This window comes from Falco naumanni, chromosome 9, assembly GCF_017639655.2.
Source record: "Falco naumanni isolate bFalNau1 chromosome 9, bFalNau1.pat, whole genome shotgun sequence".
NCBI lineage: Eukaryota > Metazoa > Chordata > Aves > Falconiformes > Falconidae > Falco > Falco naumanni.
In genome coordinates this window covers 21,494,263-21,518,079 of record NC_054062.1, presented here as the reverse complement: position 1 = coordinate 21,518,079, position 23,817 = coordinate 21,494,263, and the positions used below count along the sequence as shown (strand labels likewise).

Sequence of the window (23,817 nt, the reverse complement as noted above, 5' to 3'; positions counted from 1 at the left end):
CAGGTAGCTGAAGGATGAACACCAGCAAAGATTTCCATGTGTGTCTGGGTGGTGTTTCTACTGAAGAGAGATTGCCGTAATAATGCTCAGACGGCAGGAAGGAACACAATGTAAGGAAACCGGGGAAATTAATGCTTTAATAACACACAAGTAACGGTGTCATCCATTTACCCAAATCAATGAAATGAAGAAGGACATCCTCGTTTCCAGGCCGTTGCTAGGGCAGATAGCGCAGGGCTCCGGCACAGCCCCACTGCCCCTATTCCTGAAGCTCTACTGCCCCCTGGCTGTGAGCCTCCGCCCCTGCACGGAGAACAAACCCTGCCGCTTCAGCCCCGGCCACTGCCACTTCTGCTTCCAGCCCATGGTAAGAGATCTCTGCTGTCGGCAGAGTTCGGGTTCCCAAGGCTAGATAAACTACAGTCATTTCTAATGTCACTCAGTTTTGTTGCTGTGTAAAACAATAAACAAATGTGCCCTTTTCCCTCAGAAAGAGCTACCATGGGCTGAATACAGATGTGAAATGAACCTGGAGTTCTATATTACCAGCAGAAAAAAAACAAAACAACAAACCTTATAAAATCTATATGTCTTTTATAACTGGCATTTTTTCCCACTGAACTGATAAAAAAGCACTCACAGGATTAACAGCAATAACTTTCCCCCGCCACCACTTTACTTGACCACAAAGATACATTTTTTTTTTTTAACTCCAATCTCTGACAAACTTAGATAATGAAATTTTCTCCATACAAATTCAGTTTTCAGATAGCAAAGAAAGTCCTACTCTGGGGCAGGGATTGTTGTCTTCTTCAATTCTGTATATAAGTGTGAGTCCTGTAACCATTGATGTTAACACAAAAAGCTGCTCAATTCATTTCAAGACTGCAAAATCAAGTCAGCAGCCAGCTAAGAGGCTTCTCCCTGCCTGGGGGATACATGTCCCCTTCAGTCTCCTTCAATTAAAAGCCCTGCCCAGCAAGAAAAGAGAGAAATGGAAAAATCAAAAGCACTGCTGAAATGTTGTTAGTGAGGATGATGAAAGCGTGTCTTCCTTTTTCAGGAAGGACCCCACGGAGGACATCCTTCCACAGCAAGAATTCATTCACCAGTTTTCCTCCAAACGCTACTTTGAATCAACTTCTGCAGGGTGCATCAGCAGTGCAGCCCAGCGCAGAGTTCAACAAGGCAGGCACTGAATGCTACGGCACAAAGCGGCAGCTTTGCCTTTCTTAGCAAAGTGAAACTGGACAGAAATTAAGTAGAGCCAGCAGAACTGCTTTTTTCTTGCCATCTCTTTTCTCCTTCCTTGGTAAACCTCCATCTTCTGTTCCCTGTGGCTTTTCGGCCCTTCTCTGGCAACTGTATGTAAAACTATGCTCCTGACTGTATTAAATAGATAAATAGGTGATTAATATTCCTGGTAAATATTTCTGAACTGGATTCTTAAAGCAATAATTCAGTCTTTTTTCCTCAGAGGTGGTGGGGAAGAAAGCTGAAACAAATAAAGTAAAAATCCATAGCTGAGGACTGTAGGAATAGCAAGAGCTCAGAGAGAATTGGAGGGGATCAGGACAGTCTGCTCTACACCAGCAGTGATATCATCATCAGGAGGAAGGCACTTCTACGTCAGGAAGGCTTTCTACCAGTCAGCTCAGCACAGAGACCTGCAGTATTTCTGAGGGTGTTTTTCTCAGGCTGCTTTTAACAAGGTGACTTTTGCACAGTCCTAGTTTTGCCTCTTCCAACAGATTTGAAGGGTCTTGTTGGGGCATGTGAACTGCAAATGTCTGTCGTATATCCCCAACCATCCAAGCTTTCTCTTAGAGATTCTGTCACAACCCAGCAGACCTTTTGGAGAAAGTTTCCTCAAAGTGAATGCAAAAGAAATAAAAACATGTTTCCCCCATCAAATGTCACCATGATACTTTTGTCCTGTACCTAGCAACAAAGTTTTGTAGTAGCAAACCAGACAATCCATTTCAATGAAATAAAATCATACTTTTCAGACAGAGAGAAGTTCAGGAAGGAAAGCATATTTTTATCAGAAGTGTTCCATGAGTGTCTGTACCTTACAAGTGTCAATCCCATCAGTTATTTTCTTGAGACTGAGCAGGAGGTTTGTACTGCATGTTCTACAAGAGGGTCAAAACCTTCAGGGATTTTCCTCCCAATTTGTATCTCTTTTCCAGTTGGCTGTTTTGGGTTGGTTTTTTTTTTTTTTTTTACAAGAGATATGTTAAATGGTTGAAATCCAGGACCTTTGGGCCCCCAAATGAACTACACACAGGACTTGAGGTATCTGCTCCATAACAAAGAACTCACTGGAAGATGGGGAAATCATCAGAAAACCATATTCAGAGAATCAATGCCCAAGTATGCTCATAATTCTTATTGTTAGGTGCAAGTGGATTTACATTTTTGACACATGGAAAAGCCTCCTGTGATTCTGTGTTTTTATATAGAAAAATTGGTATTACTACAATTATGGGAGGGTGAGAAGGGAAATGCTGTAAATTTCCATGGTCCTGGAGGGAACTCCTATAGCAAGAAACAAAATATTTGTGAGATTAACCTCTTCAGGGTGTCTGTTACAGATTCTGGGTTTAATTAATAACATGGCATAGATCTAGCTGAGTAAGGCACAAAGAGGGCTTACTAGCACTGCCAAAGACGCACCATTTCTCTCTTCTGAGATACTCAGGACTCTCTCTGACTTGGAGAAGACAGGTGATAGAGAGATTTCAATAATGTGGTTCCTGCCTTTTTTGTGCAAATTGCTGTGAGTCTGCAGGAATCTTGAAATTAAACTAGAAGCTGAACGTGTTATCAAGCCATTCATAACTCACCGATAGACTCTTTTCCATAGCATAAAGCCGAGGAGAAAAGGCCTCAGAAGGAGATTAACCCAAATCATGAAGGCAATGTCTGTTGGATGCTATCAAACATGATGGTCCAGATATAACAAAAGACCCAGGAATTCCCTAGATAGCTGATTTCCAGAAGCTGAAGGCCGACTTTGCGTATGCATGTATTTACTTTTACACATATATATGTGTGTGTATGCATGAAGAATTTATTTTTTACACACACTACGTATGTCTTAATTACTACTTTCACAGCATCTCTGGTCATTGTTGAGGTTAGATGTGCTAAATGGACCTTTTATCTTAATGCTGCACAGAGCTCAGATGTAACCTCCAAAACAGTCTGTTCAGCACCAGTTTCGTGGGAGCCTCAGCAGATTACAGATAGCTATTACACCTTTCCTTCTTTTGACATACCTGCACTATCAGGAAGCAACCTATTTGGCCACTTACATGTTTATTAATTTCTACTCTCTGAAAGCTCTGCATTGGTGTGGTAGAAAGGACACTGTTCTTGTGCCCATTGCTCACCAGTCGAAGTCTGCCTCTGTGCACACGCATGGCTCCGAGGTCATAGCCCCAGCATATTTTCCTTGCATGCATTTCTTCTCTGACTTGCGCTTCCTGTAGATCCTTTTTGCTCCCATGATGCAAGCTTCTCCCTGGAAACAAAACCAAAAATACCTTTCTGTGACACCCACCAGGCTATTTTTTTCACTTAGTTTTCCAAGCCTCTGCAATGGGATCTGTGACTCAAAGGAAGAGGATGGCAAGTCAAATGCCATGTCAGTACGCTGGTGCTAATTAAAGCTACTGAAGCTTTAACTGAAACTAAAACAGCTTTTCCAATACACACTAAAAAATTATCTGAGGTTGCTTATATATTTGTTCTAAAGCCAACAAGCAATTGATTCGGGCCCATTTCTCACTTATAGATTATGTTTCAGCAAGTGAAAACACAGCCTGATCCCTCTGCAATCTAAGAAACAGAGCAGGTCTACTTCTTTGGTCTGACCTCTTTAGCAATAGTTTTGTTCAGTAGAAACTAGTAATACATGTATATGTAGATATTTTCTATGGACTATGAGTTCAGGTTTTACAGGGTTTGACTTGTTATGTGGATGCTAAAACTTCCTTGTCTTTTTCCCTTCTATCTTCAGCACCCTGCTAAATATTTCTACCTAGGGAAAAAGGCTCAGCCTTGTAATCTCAATAGAAAGCAAATGAAAAGGCAAGAGTCCACAGCAACCTCCTAAAAATAGTTCTGCAAGCTCCAAAGCCAACATCCTCAAAGATATGCTGCAAATCCTTGGCATTTTTGCTTATGCAAGCACAAGAAAGTAAAGAACAAATACAGTGGGGTCTTACTTGTTACTTTTTACTGTTCAAATCACTGTAGGAAAGAGAAACTTTCCATGGCTTTGATTTGCCCATGAAACAGAAGGGCCTGAATGGCAACTGGTGTAAAATACTGTGCCTCCTTGAATTTCAAGGAAACTGTACTGATTTGAACATCTAAAGATCTAAGTCATAACCGGTATTTTTAGTGCAGAGTTGTGCCTTGTGTGAGCAGCTACTCTGAGTCAAGCTACTTTCATTTCATATTCATTATTAAATTCTTGCCCAGCAAGAGATATACAGAAAGACAGCCTTTGATGATATAAATGGGTGTTTCGCTTTAGACTTCAGTAGAGCCTGTGGAGTTTATATAACCACAGGATCTGGGTCATATTTTATTCTAACTTGATATAACACAGGCTGTTGTGTCAAACTTGGCAAAGCTGGGAAGGTGCCCCAAGGCAGGTGCAGGCACTGTGCAGAGCACCTTACCTTACTTAAGCAATGGTTCTGGGAGTGATGCAGCAGCTGCATCCAGAATGCAAGGGACACGGCACAGGGCCCCAAGGAACTGAGGAATAAAGTGTCTTGACTCCCACAGCAGAATTACCACTGCTGGGAAAGACAGAACAAGGATGAAACCAAGTGAGCAAGAAACGAGGCTAAGAGGGCAAGAATTGGAGAAACAAGTGTGAGAGCAACTAGGAGGACCTTAAGACACTGGGGCTCTGAGGACAGAAAGATGTTGAGGAAGAGAAAGGAGGCAAGAACAGGGGAACTGGATGTGAGATGTAAGAATGAAGGAGTTCAGGCCTCTTTCACTGGCAGAGCTTCTACTGTTGTTTCATTCTTCAACTCTGCATAAGTCTGAGCTAATTGCCTACATGGACAATCAAACCCAAAGGACAGCTGTCCATCCTTCGGGGATCACAGAGTGCAATCTGTGGCCAACATAACTATGCAATAAAACAGGCTCATCCAGTTAAGAGACAATCTGATACACCAAACTAACAGGAAAAGACATTGGATCATGCTGATCTTTCCCAGCCTCCTTGCTTCTCACCTGGCTATGGAGTTGCCAAGGCCTGTAGTCCTCTTCTGCACACCTCCGATCAAAAATGGACTTGTAGTCTACTTTCACCAGCTGCCACTCCGAGCGGTGGCTGAAATGTCCAAACACTCTACAGAATACAGCAGAAAGAGCATGCAGTAAAAGGTAGAACCAGATGGAGCCTGGTAGTTACAGAAGTATGGTCACCCACAAATTTTCAACAGAGATTAATTGCTTTAGGAGTGCCAGTCCTACAGATTTTCACTTGACTGACATAATCAAAGTGAAATTTAGGCTGCTAAATATCTACAACACTCTTAAAAATTGCATGTAGCCTTTATTCTGTGGAACAAGATCCTCCTACTTGCATCAATCCCCAAATCGACTAAACATATAAGACTTGACATGGGGTTTGAGACAGTTATACCTATACGAGTTTGGTATCTCAGTTGTAAGTTTTAGGAATCCCTTCCACACAAATTAAAGTCAGAACCTGAACGGAACATCCTACATACATCTCTATTAAGTCGTGTCAGTTTCCAAACCACATGTTCTGTTTATTACTGATCAGTCCATTTTTTACAGACAGCAACTGAATTTTTCTCCTGTTTTTGCAAATCTGATCTCAGGTAAAATGTCACAGTTTCTGGCAGGGTGAATCCAGATTTATGCACCATGCAGAACTCAGCATACCACACTGAAACTAATCATAATTTTTCATGAGTCAGCCTCTTGGCAACATTTTGTCATTCATTTCTGCAAAAGAATGTCTTCATTTTTCCGTGTCTCAGTTAAATAGAAAGTAGCAGCAAAAACACAGTTATAAAAATACCCCACCATTTTTCTTTCAAATATTCATCTGTCAAGAGTAACTCTGCTTTTAATCACCTTCAATTTGAAGAGTCAGGTTTCATGGTGGTAACCTAAGTGATAATGTTTTTGCAGCATGCAAGGAACCATGTTGTCATTCCCTCAATCATATCACAAATAAACATTGATGATTTAGCAAGAGAAGACCACATACTCCTGGCCTCAGATCGTACTTGGTTTGGTCCCCAACCAGAAATGCTATTGTGTTGTGAACAGCCTTATAAGACATTTATCGTGCAGTTCTCATCAACAGTAGAATGGTGGCATGCTCACTTACGTCATGATGAGAGTCTCCTCTCCAGGTTCCCCTAAAACTCCATCTACAAACAGTGGGAGGGATGTGAAACTGTATTTGCTCCAAGATCTCCCTTCATCAAAACTTAACCTAGTGGAGAAAGCAGAATTAGTGCCTTCTTTCCCTACTCTCCTCCTACTTTACTTGAGGAGACTCTCTAGTCCACTACAGCTGCTATAGAGAAGTGGGAAGCAGCTTCTGTTCTTGGATATTGCATTTTTAGTCCTTTAAATAACTTTTTGGGGAAGCATTATAGAGCATCGATCAAGGTTGTTTGGCATTTGGCAACCCTTGGCCAATAATTAAGTGATAGAAACTAATAAAGTTACCTTAGAGATTGACGGTTTAAGGGCAAAATGTAGCCTAGGGCGAGGATATTTTAAAAATAAGCAAGTGATTTTGAGCTTCATATTTTTGGGTGCCCAACATAAGACATTTTAAGGAGGTTAGATTGCTGGAGCACAAGAGCTTTGCCTCTTCTGACCAGCAGTCTTCCCTGTAGTGGGTCTAAGTGAAAGCTTGGAACCACTCATAATTTCTTAAGACTTAGGTCTATGTGTTTCAGATGTTGATATGACACCGACTGTAGAGGAAGTGAATTATGCAAAACAGCAGAAAACTATATTCTACCTACCACAAAAACTCAAAAGTGCTACCTAGCAAGGACACTTTTGCTTTATTGGCTGAATCTATTCAACAAAATTCTGGTTTGTAAGTGCTGCTTGCCACATAGAAAACAAGTTCATCAACAATTTTGAAAACAGAGAGTAATTTGGTAACTATTAAGAGACAAAGGCATAATCCAGATACATATTACATACATAAACAACTCAAGAAATCAAGTTGTGGAATTACATTGACCTCAGATCTGGCCAAGCTGAAACTATGTAAATTGGAATTGCCAGGATATCTAAGCTTTATCTGAGTTAATATTTGCCAGTATCTTAACTGATCTTTTCTAGATTGTAGTTACAGAAAACTCTAGATGCAGCCTGTTTACCTCCTGGCATTTGAAAAGAGGGACAGCAGATATTTAGCACAGATGGAATCATTACCAGAGATGTCTGATAGGCAGAGATGTGTGTTTCATCGCAACCAGTACTCCACCTTGATCCAGGTACAGAACACTGTGCTCTTCCTCAAAGATCTGGAAAACAAAGCACATATATTTAAACCTATTTTCCTTAGTATCAAGAAAATGTCATCATTCTTTGAGTACAATCATGACAGAAGACTGATATACACTGAGGAAGTTACGGAGTAGAGGAAGACATTCTGTATAGAGACAGTTCCTGGGCTTCGTTTTTTATTGTTTGGGTTTGGTTTCATTTTGTTGTTGTTGTTGTTCTGGGGCTTTTTTTGTTGTTTTCTGTTAATTTTTTTGTTTGTTTTTCCAGGTCCTTGTAAAATGCATTCTGCCTCTGCTTGACAGAAAGTTAGAAACATGAATTTTTGCCAGGATCAGCAATTTCCCCCTTTCAATGACTTGTTTTTTTTAAAGAAGAACTTCATGCGTTTGCACCTATCTGGCCCTGTCTCACAGAATTGACGTAGGTGGAAAGATGTGAGCTGGTCAAACACTGTAAAATATTTAGATTCTTTGAATATCAAGTATTTAAAAATACTTTATTTTCCTTTGTCTTCTTTTGTATTGGCTTTCTGCAAACATCTGCTCTCCAGTTTATATAGCAGCATTTGTCAGTCTGGGAAAGTCACTCTTTCTCTTCATGACTTGATACACCATGCAGAAAACAGGGTAATAGAACTTCCAGTCCTGAAGATAAACACATTAAAGGGTAGCAATGCTTTGTTAACAGGTTGGATTCCACTAAATATTAGGAACTGGATTTAACTTCCTCATCCAGTTTCTTTTCACAATTAATGGAGAGAGAGGTAGCTTCAGAAAGAAGATGAATTGAATTATGTCTTTTTCTCCATTAGCTTAAGAGCAAGGCAAAATAATCTGTTTATATGGACACTGAACTTTGGACAACTCAACTTCAGTGAAATGACTCCCACAGGGAATGACGGAAAGTAGACCAGTATGACTGCTGATTCTTGGGGAAGTGTTATCATGGAAGGAGAGAAAAATGGTTTGATTGGTACAAAGGATGTACAGTAGTAAAATAAAATGCATTCTCTCCTTTTAGGATTCATATTTTAATGTGTTTTCTTTGCTACAGGTTTAAATTGAAGTTAAATTATGAGTAGAATTATAGACATAATTTTCTGTTATATGAAGTATAACAACTTAATCTTTTTCTTTGAGCATATCTCTACCTCTCAGAAGGGAAGTTTACCCTTTTGTAAAGATCTGCAAAAAGCTACTTTGAACCAAAAGAAACAAAAATTGGCAGTTTGAATCTACATTTATGATATTTTCCTAGATTACTATTTAAAACTGTGATTCTGTGTCATTTACCTGTCTCCAAGTGTTCCCAGCATCAGAAGAAACAAACATGCTGATGTCATTGTCTGATAGTTCAGTGCCTATATTACCTGTAAGATAAGCATTGATTAGTGATGCAACACTCTAAGAAACAGTAGAATTAGCAAATCAGAGGAGTTTTTATTTAACTTTTGCAATTATAGCACTTCTAGTTTTGGTAAGAGAAAGAGCAGGAAGGCAAAGACTTTCAGTTTGAAGAAAATATATATAAAAGAATCAATCCATACAGCTCTACACATCTATATATGCAAATCAAATGCCCTGATTTGAATCTTATGTTTATGACAGTAGAGGACTAGAAGTGGTCTCCTTGGTCTTTGAAGGCCAGTTTCCTTAAAAAAACATGTCAAGTTGAAATAAGGACTAGCCTGCCCTACTTCCCAATACTGCTGGTGTGACACCCCACAAGCCACTCAACACCCTCCAGACCCATCATAAACTCAAGATTCTGTCAGTGTTTGCACATCATACACAGGCAATCTTTAAATGTTTCGTACCTGAAGCTACAATAATACTGGGGGCAGTGTCTCGACTGGCGATGTTTCCTGAGGTATAGGGATTCTCTGAGACCTTCAGGTGAAGATGAAGGGAGCAATAGGGCTATGGAGAAAGGGAAAATAAAAGTAAAAAGTAGACACAACATGAAATGCATGCTTCTCTTTCTACAGGCTTAGAAATACATAGTGCCTTTCTGTACTACTTCCTAATCGTTGCATTCAGGCACCCCTTGAGAGACATGGCCACTGTCCTGGTTTGGTTGCGAGAGCTTTGTTATCATTTCCTGACGCAACATGTTCCCACTGGGAAACTGATTCACTAAGCTGAAACCCACTCGCAAGGACAAGATCTTTGAGGCTATACCCACAAAGGAGGCAACCAGGTTTGCAAGGGCAGGTAACGGTCTGCCTGGCTGCCCTGGCTCCTAGCTTTCTTGAGAAGCAAGCAAGGCGGGAGTTATGATGAAGTGACTCTCAGAGCAGCAGTGCCCAAGCTCTCTCTGAAACAAGAAGCAATTTAACCCTATCGGTGTGATGCTGAGTCATCACCAATTAGCCATGAGAAACAACTTAATTCAGACAGTGTCATACCATTTCTTGACACATGACTCTGTTCTGCACTGCACTAGGAAGAAATACAAGAAATACCAGGACTGGAAAGTGTCAGTTTAAAAGTTATTTAAAACGATGCTTCATCACCCCCTCTGGATGTGGCCTTTGAGATTTCAATACAAATACATCCATAGAAACCTCACCTATTTGTTATTGATTTTGTGTGTCAGGTACTGGGATATGACAGGAATGGTACAGAATAAACCAGCTAAGCAACAAGGTAAGACAGACAGACAGATTTCCAAAGTTGCCATTACAATTCCTTTCAAATTTGTAGTGTGATAATTTCTGAAAATATTTTTATAATTTTGCTTTCTCTTGGGTTTTATTTTCAGTACTTTTTTCTTCCAAACCTCATGAAGAACCCTTCATGAAGCATTCTAAGGGAAGGGAAGTGGAAAAATACTGGCAAGAAAACCTGAAGCAAACTAACCCAGCTGAGGGGGACATCACACAGGAACACAAACATAGCAAAGCCCAAGCTTTAGCTTGCACAGCTCTGCAAGGTGAGCAGAAGAGGTTATGCAGAGGCTCTAAGGAGGCAGGTCTTTCTGTCTAATATCAGCTGCCTAAAGGCTAGACCTGCAGCCCCAGTAGTTTTGTAGGCTTTATTTGCAGGACACCTAGCCCCATAAGTCACTGGAGCAAGACCACTTATTTATGCCTTCTCAAAGTAGGTGTCTATGACACTGAAAGGAAAATCCCCCTGTGGAGAACAGCAGGGGTGTTTTTTGGCAAAGGCAAATGAGGGTGGTGAGGAGGGATGGAAACTGTCACTTATGTGAGACAGGAAAAGCGGGCATGAGTTGTGCAGAAGGGAACACAACCTGCCAAGTGGAATGTACTGAGCAGCCTAACGCTAACTGACAGCCTTGTGAGGGCAGCCGCTGGAGCAGCCCGGGGGCGCAGAGAGGGAGTGGAAACCAAATCGAGCTGACATGCATGCAGGAAGTGGAAAAGCATTGCAAGAGCATGAATTCTTTCCTTTTACATTTTTATACGTTGTGAAAAGACTAAATACAGAACATATTTTTTAAACATACTCCAAGCCCACTTTAGCATTTTCAAGACAGTAGCTAATGGCAGCAGCTCAGCCAATTCCCCACTCTGACAGAGATTAGCCCTCATTAGACTCAAATCTATGTGCTACCAGAGGTTTTGATTTCAAATTGTCTCATTTCAAAGATATAGTACACAGAAATGGAATATATATCTGAAATATCAAAAGCCAGGTCACCTGTCTAAACAGAGCAATGGGATTTCTAGTGGCCTAACTTCTTATCGGTTGGAGTGCAGTAGTGCTTCTAGTCTCTAGTGACAATTGGATATAGTGTAAAAAACAGCATCTCCACTCTAGCCAAACATCTAAAGTTACTTCCCATGGCCATCTCACATCCTTACTGTGGCAGCATTCTCTTCTCCATCCCTGGCATACACCTTCTCCATCTATATCCATACATAGTTCACCTACAGATATTTATCCAGACCGGTTTGTGTTCCATCACATTGTTGGTCCCTTTGTGTTCTTCCTCTAGCTCCCACAGCTTAACTAACATACAGACATCTCAGCTTTGTTTTTTTGAATTTGCATCAATTGTCTCTATCCTTTTTTTTTGTTACCAACAGGCTAATGAAATCATCATCATCATCAGAATCATCCCTGTCATTGCCTAGCACCCAGGTGTGCTGGCTGCTGCACAGTCACCAAGGGAAAGACCACCACTGCCATGATGCATTTACAGCCTGGATAGGAAAGAAAGTATGAGCGACATAGCCCATTGCTCTGCTCACTGCCATAGTTCTTAGAGTCATACTGGAGTTTATTACTTGCTTCCTAATATTTTCAAGCCAGCCCTTTTATGCTCCCCTCTCAGGAAGTTCATCAGTCCTTAGTAAAATTTCTAATAAATATCAACAAACCCACCTCTTGACTGTTCTGCAAAGCCCACTTTGAACTGTCCCCAACAGCACGGCACACACAAAACAGCTATTAGTGACTGGCCCTGATCAGGAGTGGGGTAAAGTATTACAAGGGTGATGCTAGGCACCATTCACAAACTGGGGGGGAGTCAACAGGATTGGCTCACCTGTAATAGCAAGGAGCAATGAAGAAAGACAGACACTTGTCATCTAGAGATACTAAAAATCACTTAGAAGCTTAAATTGTTCTGTAGCAGATGGCATGAATGCCCCACCACCACTACCACCCTTACAAGAAATGAGTCTCTGTCCTGAAATCCTCATAATCCATACAGACAAGACAAACAAAATGTGGGAGGGAATAAACAGATGTCTGGGGAAGGGAGGCACAGAGAAAATGAATGACTTGCCCAAGATCACATAGGAAATTTGAGATAGGTCTAAAAATTGAATCAAGAGTCTTCTGAGATTCAGCTCAGTGTTTTTTACCACAAGACTATCCTTGAAACCTAATTGATTAATTCTTCTAGACAGATGCCCATAACTTGCAAGGTAGAATTACTCCTCGGTTAACCACTTCACAGCACAAAATAAGTATCAGGCAAAACCAGCATCTTTGGGATATAATACTTTGGCAGCTATTTTATGAAGATTAAGCATATTCAGTTTAGAAAAAAAAGTGGTATAAACAAGAAAAATAAAACTTTGGGATAGATGATATTTCATTGCTTTCCTCTATCATCGTTATTCAGAGCCATCTCACAAAAATGCAAAGAAATTCTTTGAGTTGCTTTGAAAAAAACACCTCAAGCGTATTGTCAGTAGGGGGAGGGTTCCATCTGGCTCACTTGTATTTCAACCAGATTTGCTCCTAACCTCCTTAGCTGCCAGCTTAGCTGCTATGTACTTATTTCTGCATTAACTCTCCCTTAGTTTAGGTTTACAGACCAGATGCACAGAGGACACAGCATTGCACTCACAGGCTGGGGACCTTTTTGTCACTCTGGGAAAGGGCAGATCCCATTCTGCCAGCAAGCTGGAACATACATCATTGCTGTGTCCCGAGCTATTGCTAGAGACAATTACGCTGAAAACCAGCAATGTGAAAGCATCAGTATCTGCCATGGAGGAAGGACGGGAGCTCAGCTAGGTATACAATGGACTATTAAGAATTCCCTTAGCTATGCCATAAGGAAAAGCAGAATCATGCCAGGAGATGTAATGTGTAGAAGGAAAAGGAGCAACCGCTGTAAGGAGGTAAAACTTCTGATGATGCAGGGGTAGACAGTGTAGCTAAAGAGGTGAGTGGAGTTGGTGAACTGTTTAAATACTACAGCTATGTCACATTGACAAGGAACAGAATTACCTCAGAGCAAGTGACAACCACTTTTCTCCATGTTTTCCCTCAGCCCTTATGGTTCCCTGACTTATTGCCAAGCATGTACATTTCCAGTGGTTTTGCATCAAAGATTTCCCTACCACTCCCAAATTCTGTGGTCTCTTCTCTATCATTTCTTGAATTCTTCCATTCCATATTCTGCTTTAATCTTCCCCCACCATTAAGTGTGAAGCTCAAATCAGTTTCTAAATAGCTTGGCTCTCTTTTGCAGGATTGTCACTTCACTTTGTATATTTTCTGTACCATTACTCCCTTTCTTTTGCAGGCAAACTGATTACTCTTGTAAAAGACCTAACAAGTATGTTTGGTTCAGATTTCACCTATGTGCTTTCTTGCAAATTTGAGACCCTGTATGCTCAGCTGACGATCCCTGCTCTACTACCACTCCACTAGCTTGTGACAACCTAAGCAGGAAGGAGTCCTCAGGCAGGCTCAGACAGTGAAAGAGGCCTCTTGCCTGTTTTAGCTGATGTTAAGGGAAAAGGAAAACCAAACATGGCTGTAGATTCCTCTGGCCTTCTCACAGGGAAGGGCTGGCTAAGTTCCTTCCCTTCTCCTAGAATTGCAAAGACTGAGATACATGGTTCAAGTCATTGAGGATCTGTCCCTTGCCACCCTGAAATCATGGACCCATTTCTCCAGATGCCCACAGATCTGAGATGCTTAACCCAGCCAGAGTCACAGAGCATTTAAGAAGCGGTTGCTTTCCAGTGCAAACAGGATAACAAGCCTACATTAAGGCTGTACAGGTGTAAGCATTCTCAGAGCAAGTACATGGCTGCATAGAAAGCAAAATAAACATCAACCAGTGTTTAAACAGTCGTTTGTGCATAGTGGAGCTACAAGGATGTAAACACAATCCACAGAAGACCAAGAGCTTCTTTGGGTGAGGTCTGACTATATCCCTACAAGTGCCTACACTTCTGCCCCTGCTCATGACCCCTTGCCTGACTTGTTCAAGTTTACCATCTTCAAGGGAATTTCAGCTTGTCCAGGAATATCTGATCTAATTTTAACTGAAATTAATTGTGTTCTCAGGTGCGCATGAGTATAGTAGCAGTTACAGTACGGATGGGAAGGCTTAAAGCAGCCATAATCCCTTCTCTCCCTAAAAACCATCCAGTCCTGGTTTATACGCAGTCATACAACGACTTCCACTGGATTGTGGATAACTACAGTAGCAGCATACACTTGTATACAAAATACACAGTTCCTGCAAACATCTTTTCCATAAGGACTCCACAGAGCAGTACCTCTGATTCATTTATAGCCACAACAGCAAGTCAGATCTCTCTTGATCAGTGCACAGCAATGCCAAGAAAGACCTTTTCTCAGAACTCAAACTTCAAATTTATGCAAAAAGAATAAAGTTTACTTCGAGTGTTTACTTGCCTGCATGTTTTTTATTTCTTCTGCCTTGTTCACTCCCTAAAATATTACACTATCATATAATAAAAATCTTGGGTTTCTGACAAAATTGGTCATAAGGGTTTTACCAAATATGTTCACTTGATTTAAAATTAGATTACAATCTATTTGAAACACAAAGGCTTCTACACATGGTCCCTTCCAAAAAATTAAATTGTTTTATGTCTGCAAAGTTTTCTGAATGTCATCTTTTGGGTTTTCATCTCATAAAAAGATTTAATTTAAAAATACACTTAGTTACAATTTTTAAAAACTTAAAAGAAGAAAACAAATACAAACAAATGCTCTAAAGTAACTCTTCTGTTTCACCCCCAGTTCTCCCTATTTATTTTTTTCCAAACTGGACAGAAAATGAAAGGCTTGCATTTTGGCTCAACCAAAAAAAAAAACCAAACCATTTCTTTGAACAGCTTCAGATACCAACTTATTTATTCTTTGCTCTTGCAGTAATGCATGAGGTTCAGTTAAAGAGATTAGTGCAGCATTCAGCTACTTAGCACAAAATACAAAAAGGATTCAGATTCTAACAAACTTAGAGCCTCAAAATGAAAAATGACAATTATTGTATTTTTTTTTTATGATGGAAAATAACATGCAGGTACAGGACAGCAGAAGGAAGAGCAGATTAAATAGTGCCCCTGATTCTGCCTGGAACCATGTTAGAATTTGTGTGATATAAGTTATTGAGAATGCCAAAGAGTGGGGTTCTGAGTATTATCCCACTACTGCGTATAGATTATATCAGCTGAAAAATACATTGAGATCAGTCTAAGCTTTCTTATTTGACAGAGATCTCCAATTCTATTCACACTGCTTATATTTCACTTTCACTGTTGGAAACGGTTTGCATATAATGTTGATTAAAGACTTGTCTGCCTGTGGATCTATATCAATAAGTATAGAGACAGATACAATATACACCCAGCACATAGATATACATATATTTGGATGAATGTGTCGATTCTGGCTTCTGAGCTTAAAAAGATAAATATTAATACTGCCAACAGAGTGGCCTGAAAGAAACCAGAGCCCTCCTTTCCTTTGGGCCTGTCTCGTTATGAGGTCCCTGGAAGTTCTGAGCTACAAAAGCTCACTCCTCCCATCTAGTGTCCAGAGAATCAACTGCGCAGAAACAGCATCCAGCCTCACCTGCCTTTTGAGGGGAGACCATCAGTTCTGCAGAAGGAAGCTGATCTACGATGATTCCTTTTGTTCCAGAAATGAAATTCAGTTAAACTACAATGCCAGCTCTTGCAATACCACCCAGCAGCCCAAGTCTTGTGTACTGCACTTTTAATATGCAGTATTCCTTCCATGAGATGCACTACACGGAGAGAGGTGCCCTCTCCTTCTTGTGTTACCTGGTAGAAAAAGATTGTTCTGGGACATTACCACCCCCCAAGTTCCCCCCAGGTACTTACTAGGAGGCAGTGAATGGGGTTTCCTTTCAGATCAGTGTCCGGAGCCTGCAACAAACTCCAGTCTCTTCCTTTATTGTAGGTGATGAAAGTTTTCACTTGGTTGTCAATCTTCTTGTTAGCCAAGAACATTCCCTTTATCCCTGCTACCTAGGAAAAATTGACATGGCTGAAAAATAGATCAAGCCGATGCAGGTTCTCTGCATGTGTCTCTCTTGCCCTGTCAAACCCAACAGAGATCTGGCGCCCGTGTCAGTACTGTAGATTTCAGGGCAAGAATTGCCAAGGAGCATCACAGGAAGGCAAACTGAGGAGCTGGGGACAAGATAAGACCATCACAGTTGGAATGGAAAAGAAAGCTTATATTTCAGAATCAGCATGTGAACATAGTAAGATGTCAATAGCATTACCTGTAAAGTGACAATCTCTCAACTGTGTAGGCATCCTTGCCCCGAAAGACAAAATATGTATAGAGCAATCATTTGGCTCTTGCACGGCAGCAGCAGGAAACAGCAGCAATTTTGGCCTTGCACACCTATAAACTTCGTGTTCCGTGCTTCTATTCTCATACAGACTGCTTAAGACACTTCATCTAAGGATCCCAATGTGTTTCATAATTATCAGTATTTCAACATGATAACTTGGGGCACAGAGGTATTTTTATTACAGTTTTATATTTTGAGGAAGCCAAAGCACCGGTGACTCAAGCAAGGCAACCCAGAAAGCTAGTTACAGAGCTAGCAATGATATTCTCATCCTTTTATTTTTCCTGGTGTTTTATCCAACAGCTTTACTCCATAGACCTGCAGGAGGATTTTGTAAAGATGTGATGCTAACAGACTCACATTGGAACCAAGCCCAAAAGTGTCTTAGTGGGGAGATAAAGAGTCAACCTCAGACCACAATTCACACTGCAGAATGTTCCCATCTTCTCAGCACACTGAAAATCAATAGCCCAATAGCTGCTGCAGCTTGCGAATGAATTTGTTAAGCTGCCATTCTGCAATCTGAGTGCTGCAATAAAAAGGGAAGCGAAATCGGGAGAAGGAGGAGGAAAGTGAAAAACTTTCTGATTTCCAGCAAGTCTGTTCAGTCATCCACCCCATCTCTTCTTATGATGTAGAACTAGTGCACAGAATCATTCATCAAGACTTTTTACTCATAAAGATTATTACTTAAATGGCATCATGAGGCCAATGGTTACACAGCAGATTCAGAGGCTGTTCCAGCTCAACTGATTTAATTACGTGGCTGGATTTGTGTGCTACAGCTCCCATTGAGTAGGACTGTATTGCACTTTTGGTCACATGCTGTGGTACTGCTAGTGAACAGTGCATTGGTACAGAACATTGGTGTACTTCAAATTGTCTTTAAATTAAGTAGTTAACTAATCTATTGTTGATATAAACATAAAAAGATAATATTTTCAATTTATTAGCTGGATTGTTTGGTCCTACCCAACTAAGTATTCAGGATTTCTTTGTTGTAGCAGAAAAGCACCCTGAAAAGACAAGGGTACTTTGTCTCCCAGTGATACTGCATGAATAGACAGGGCTGGAAATATAGCATAGTTTTGCCTTTACTACCAGAGGCCAGAGCCTATAGCTCCATTTGTACTTTTCTTTGTTGTTGTCCTGAAATAGTTGTATTATATAGTCCCTGTGAAATAGTGGCCATAAATGATTAAAGAGCATTTTATATATCAGGTGATAAATGTGGTCTGAAATCCTGTGATTTTTTCTTTTTATGATTCCAGTCATGGGCTGGGACTCAGAATCCTTTCCTGAGAAAGCAGTGTAAGTTATACTGTCAGTCTTGGACAGCTTTATCTTAAGAAAAGATCACACACACTATACATGTTTGTGTGCTCTCAGTAGGAAGAGATACACCTATTGCATAAACACAACCATGACATGCACAATGATCTCTGTTCATCCCTGCTGTTCATAGAATCGTGAAAAAGAAAGACTCATTAAAGTAAGTGCATGACCAACAGTGGTCACAGAGAAAAGCCCTCCATTAGCTCCCACGTGAACATTGTAGACAATCCTCACTACCCTGAATGTGTCGTGTGCAGATAGAAATGCTGTCTACAGTTTTAGAAAGATCCATACCAGAGACTCGAACACACAACTCAAAACACATTCTTCACTCCCCATCACCAACTTCATACATCAAACATACTTCCCATCCAACAACCATCCTGCTAAAAAAAAGTAAGTCCCAGAGTAACAGGCATATATACCATAGCTATAGACACATGTCCTCACAGTCTGTTATCTCTTCAGGCATGGATTCCCACAGGCAGGATTGTCTTGTTGCAGACCAGTCCAACTACAGAGCCAAGCAGAGCCATACCGTATCAGTGGAGAGGTGCAGGAATTAGAAAGGACACTCAGACCCAATGGCCAGTGATTTTTGCTGTTCCCTTGCTCTAGGAGATGGTCAGGCTGTCTGGGACAGCCCTTTTATGACTGAAGACCCACTGAATGCTGAGTCCAGTGTGCTACTGATGAAGCGGCACTGGAAGGTGGTAGAGAGAAGGGCTATTCTTTTACCCTGCTCTATCCAACATGCAGAAGGGGGAATAGCATCCCTCTAGGAGCAGCCTCATCTTCTACAAGTTCCAGCAGCAGAAGAGCCCACACACTGAAGTAGCAAGGTCTCAGTGAAAGTCTCCTGGTGACTTACAGAAGAGAAGGGAAAACGTGATGAGGCACCATGAAAGAATTTCTGTTTTCTCTTTATGCCCAACACAATTCCTGATTGAGAAGCATTGAGCAGTTTTACCCTTGATGTAGAATCAGTTTAGGAATCTACAGACAAAAACACATTGACTACAATGCAACTAGAAGAACTTACTTGTAACACCTAACAAACATGCACACAGACACATGCACATTAAACAGGGCTTCCTCTGGCATCTTCTCAAATAATCTTGCTTTTCCAAATATATCACTGTCACCACAGGACTCAATTTGCAATCTCTTCACTTCGTTTTAATTTATCTATGGATTTTTTTTCTTCTCTCGTCTTCATTTACCCCTAGAGCATTCATCATTTGCAACAACCCTACTCAGAGAATCATGCTGGCTGGCTTTCTGTTCCCTTCCAGCTAGAACATCAAATTGAAAGGAAGGTTTGTGCCAGGTTCAGTGTCAGCCAATATTCCTTCTATCTAGATAATCAGCAGATATGACGCTACAAGTCTGATTCCATCAATTTCAATCCAGGTTACTGTATGGTGTCAGCCTAATAAAACAAAACAAAGGCTTTTCTTTCCCCCTGGGATGTAGGACACCTTTACATAATGCAGTAAAACTGCTTCTCGAGCTGACAGTAATAAGAGGCAACAGTTTTTCCATGGGCTGCCAGCGCTGCAGAGAGATTAATAGTAAAAGTCTCCAAATGACTGAAATGCCAGTGCCCATCCTCCTACAGTTCATCTGCATCTACATAAAACACTTGCTCTCTCTGGACAATTCAAGGTGGTATCTAAGTAAAGGGCAGCTGAAGGCAAACTATACAGCAGAGCTAATATTCAGGCAGTGATGGGGAGATATGGGAAGCATCTTATTTGCAGAGAAACTCAGATCTAGTTCATGGTCTTTATTCTAAATGGTCAGAAAACCCCCTGGAGGAGACCTGAAAAGAGAAGCTGACCCTCAAACCAGCAGCTGAGAACTGAATTTCTACTTAGCTGAGTGCTGTCTCCAGAACTAAAACAGGCAGCAGAATAAAAGATGTGTGAGGGCACATTAAAAGCCCTATTCTTAGGATCAGTTGTTATAGAAGACAATGTAAATTGGACGGTTTACAGGGGAGCTTAGGCAGAATGCACTTGTCAGAAAAAGGCTCAGAGGTAAAAGGGACATCAACATGAGGTAGGAGAGTTTCCATGCTCATGGGATAGCCCTAGAGGGCGTTTCTAAAATCACTTCGTTTCCCAGAATAGTCCAAGTTGAGGAGGGTGACAGAGCTGAAAACTGCTGTCTCCCCTTACCTCTAAAACAAGAGATTAGAGGCTGTCAGGAATGCAACACAAATTGGAGAACGATGCTATTCAAAGTATTGGGAGCTTTCAGAGCCATAGGCTGGACCAATGTGGGTCAACAGGATTTTGGCTGAGAAGGCTAGAGTTCCTCTTAGGGACTGAATGCACTCTTCCATGACCTCTTCCGATACCTATCTGCCTATGCATGAAAGAGGCCTGAGCGCTTCCTCACCTGAGAACCTACACGAGGGTACGGCAGTGAATCTGTTCATAATATTAGGCTGGGCCTGAATTCAACACCTGTGTAAAACCTGGCCTTGAAACTCAGCTGGCTCCACTGAGGCCCTTAAGCAAAAGGAGGACAAAGCTATGTGTTCAGTCACTTTTTGGCTCTGTTGTTCACATGCATATTACGGGACTGATGCGCAACAAGGAAAGGGTACTGGCATCATATGAGCTCCTGAGATAGGAATAAAGTGTTTGGAGTTATGACATACCTCATAGAGGTCAATCATCACATTCCCCTCCAGCCCTTGACTACTCTTGACATTTTCCAAGGCCAGGGTGAAGTACACCCCTCGGGTGTCGGAGATATACAGATTGTATGTGTCGTTCTGGTTCCACTCTTGAACAGCTGCAAACACCTGATTCTCATCTGTGCTGATAACATGCATGTCCTGGGGAAAGAAAAGAGATGAGGGTTACTAGAGGGAGCTCTGCTCTGTCATTTTCAAGGGCACCAAAGTAATTGTGGGGATACAAGAGATAAATTTAGGCTGGAGTTTAATTGGAAACTGTAGACAACTGTAGACACTCTTGTAAGCGGGTAATTCCATCCAGGAATATTTTACACCAGCTTTCTTCTGCGAATTTTCAAAGCAGTAATTAACTGATGAGGTGTTAATTGAACATTTACATTGGCAGTACAGTGTTACACAGCAGCACTTCCCCCCTCCACCAACACTTTCATTTTAATGAGTACTTTGTTTGGGGGAGGAGGGTGGTGGTTATGTGTTAGCTTTTTTTGGCACCTGAGTGATTCCACTTGTAATTGTGGAATCACAGATATTAAAAATGTGGTGGTGGTGTGGTGTGTTTTTGTTTTTGTTTTTTTTTAAGAAGAAAAAAGCAGCATGTGAAACATCTGTTTCTTGCCTAGCATTCAGAAACCAAGTATGCTTGGGGACTGATACAGGGAGGATCTAACGGCTTAATGTCTGCAGTCAGTGCTGCTGCTGCAGTTTATTATTTCCAATGACAGTGTCAACTAGAAGCCAAGGCCCTGGACTACTGTGCTAAACACTCCCGCCACCCCAAAATATAACAGAAAGTCAACCCTAATCCTTACAAGAGGTAAAGAGCAGAATTGTAGTTAGATCACTAGTGTTATAAGCGAGGTTCTGGTTTACTTTGTTCTGTATATTACAACAGGCAGGAAGCAATGAAAAAATAGCATAATTAAAAAAAAAAAAACACACACACAAAAAAAAAAAAACCAAAAAAACCCAAAAAACCACAAACAACAACCAGAAACTATTAAAACTGATTCCCTCTTTCAATGCCTGGAGAAATTATTACCCTGTGGAAAAAGTCACCAAGAGAGAAACTGTTATAATGAAAATCCCAGGTTCTATGTGCCCAGCCCAGGCACCCTGAGTTCTTTGGTGCCATAAAAATCTGTGGAGGTAGGAAAAGAAATGCAGATTTCTTAGCACCAGGTGATTCCCAGAAGATTCAGCTGTTCTGTCTGTTCTGGGCAGATATCCCAAAGTTATTCTGCTCCCATGAATCTCAGCCAGGGCTTTCTATATGCAAAACTGGGAACTTCATTAGAAAATATACTCTTTGGAAGCTGATGTTACTTCTTTCTTCTGTTACTAATAGCCTTTGACAATTCACTTTGTCGTGGTTTTGTAGGGTGAATTAATACCTCCAGATGGAGCCTTGTAAAGTAAAGATGAAAAATAATATACTGAGGAAATCTGATCTATAAATTTGAAAGCAGATTCACCACCAAGTTAAGATTCAGAACAGTTGTTTGTTCGTCCAGATTCAGATGTTAGTATGGAGTGGATGAATATTCATTTGATTTACTTGCTGCTTTGAGCTGGTGAAAAACTAATCCCAGAAGATGGGCTGGTTTTGGGGAGGAAGAGATTGGCTTAAGTCCTGAGGTAACAGGAAAGGCAACATAAGGCTCGCTGCCTTCTATTAATGGTGGTTATGAATAGATATCTTCTCTCAGCTCCAGCTGTGCTAGTAGAAGTTACTGCTACAGCTGTTTTTCAGACTCCGTATTTCAGACTGTCAGCCTAGTCAATCTGCTGGTAGACCTACGTGAGCAGGTGTTCCCAATGTGCTTCAGGCAACTTTGGCTAGCATAGCTCTAATCCCAAGTTTAAACTTTTGCAAACACGCATACACACAGGGGCAGACCACTCTATTCAAACCTAGGGAGAGATTACAGAGTAAAACTTGCTTTGTCTGGTGAATGTACAGTTTCATTAACTTTACATTTTAATCAATAGTTTTGCAATAACTAGGGGAGAGGTAAAAAGATATTTTGACCAACACAAAGGAAAACTAAAGGCAATTTCATAAATGCTTAAGAAGAAAACAAGTTAATCTATTCACTAGATGCTTCCTGAATTTGATCAGACCATGCCATAAGATGCAAGTCTAAAGAAGATTCCAGTAAGGGCTGGAGAAGCAGAGGCTGAGACAGAATTGTCATAATATATATAGTGCAGAGAGTCAAAAAAGACAGTGTTCCAAATGTTTGCCTTTGGGGGTCAATTAACTTTTCCTCTTAATATGGTCTTGTCCAATAGATGCAGTAACATGGCAAAGCTTTGATAGAAATGGATTAGTATATGTACATCAAAGAGGTCTTTCACCCACATCAGGATTTTTTTGGTTTTCACACCGGGGAAATTAAAATTAGTCATTGTATCATATTTGCTTCAATTTGTTTTTTTTCAGGGTGGGGTTTGTTTTTTTGGGGGGGAGGAATAATACAAAAAGACAGCCTTCATCTTGATACAGAGCAAGAGCTTCACTGCATCTTCCACTACAACATTCATTCTACCTCTCTACAGAAAGGGAAAAGGACAGGAAAGAGAAGCAAGGCACCCTTCTCAAACTCTTGTCATCTTCAGGGGCTCCCCATGCATCTGCCTACTGAGAGCCTGAGATTTCCTCTCTCTGGTCCAGCACACAGTGGAAGTACATTAATATGCTGTTCTATTATCTGTCCCTCTTGGCTTTCCAAAGACAAAAGTAAGAGCATGATGCTGTGCATGGGTTTGATCAGGTATCTACTCAAATGACTAAAGGCCAAGGCTTTCTGAATTACTAAACATGCTTCAATTGCCCTTTTTGCACTTGGTCAGGGAACTTTTCTTCCTAGCAAGTTAAACAGCAGGCAGTGTAATGCCTGTTTTATGCTGTCAATTACTGGGACTTTTTAAGGTCTGTATTTAAGGATTTTTTTGTGTGGTTATTGCTTCTTCTGTCAGGATGTACATCCTGAGGTTGAAAGAAAGTGTTGAATTTAAAGCAGAGGTACAACATGCACCCATGCCATCAGTATTCAGCCCAGCACCAGTTAAGGACAGGTCTTTTGAAAAGATAAATCACTTGTCTTGCTTCAGTATTCACAGATGTCTGCCCAGTACAT

At 40.9% G+C, this 23,817-nt stretch overlaps 1 protein-coding gene across 4 annotated transcripts in view; it reads right to left on the bottom strand.

Annotated features, from left to right (window-relative positions):
- Nucleotides 1-23,817, bottom strand: part of SORCS1 (sortilin related VPS10 domain containing receptor 1) — a 304,488-nt gene that overhangs the window by 50,490 nt on the left and 230,181 nt on the right. For all 4 annotated transcript variants that reach the window (XM_040607385.1, XM_040607386.1, XM_040607387.1 and 1 more), the window contains exons 9-16: nucleotides 20,636-20,815; nucleotides 16,148-16,294; nucleotides 9,368-9,470; nucleotides 8,844-8,920; nucleotides 7,477-7,568; nucleotides 6,404-6,511; nucleotides 5,269-5,386; nucleotides 3,399-3,529 (exon numbers count right to left, since the gene is read on the bottom strand). In XM_040607385.1, the coding sequence (XP_040463319.1) occupies nucleotides 3,399-3,529; nucleotides 5,269-5,386; nucleotides 6,404-6,511; nucleotides 7,477-7,568; nucleotides 8,844-8,920; nucleotides 9,368-9,470; nucleotides 16,148-16,294; nucleotides 20,636-20,815 (956 nt within the window). The remainder of the gene's footprint in view (nucleotides 1-3,398; nucleotides 3,530-5,268; nucleotides 5,387-6,403; nucleotides 6,512-7,476; nucleotides 7,569-8,843; nucleotides 8,921-9,367; nucleotides 9,471-16,147; nucleotides 16,295-20,635; nucleotides 20,816-23,817) is intronic.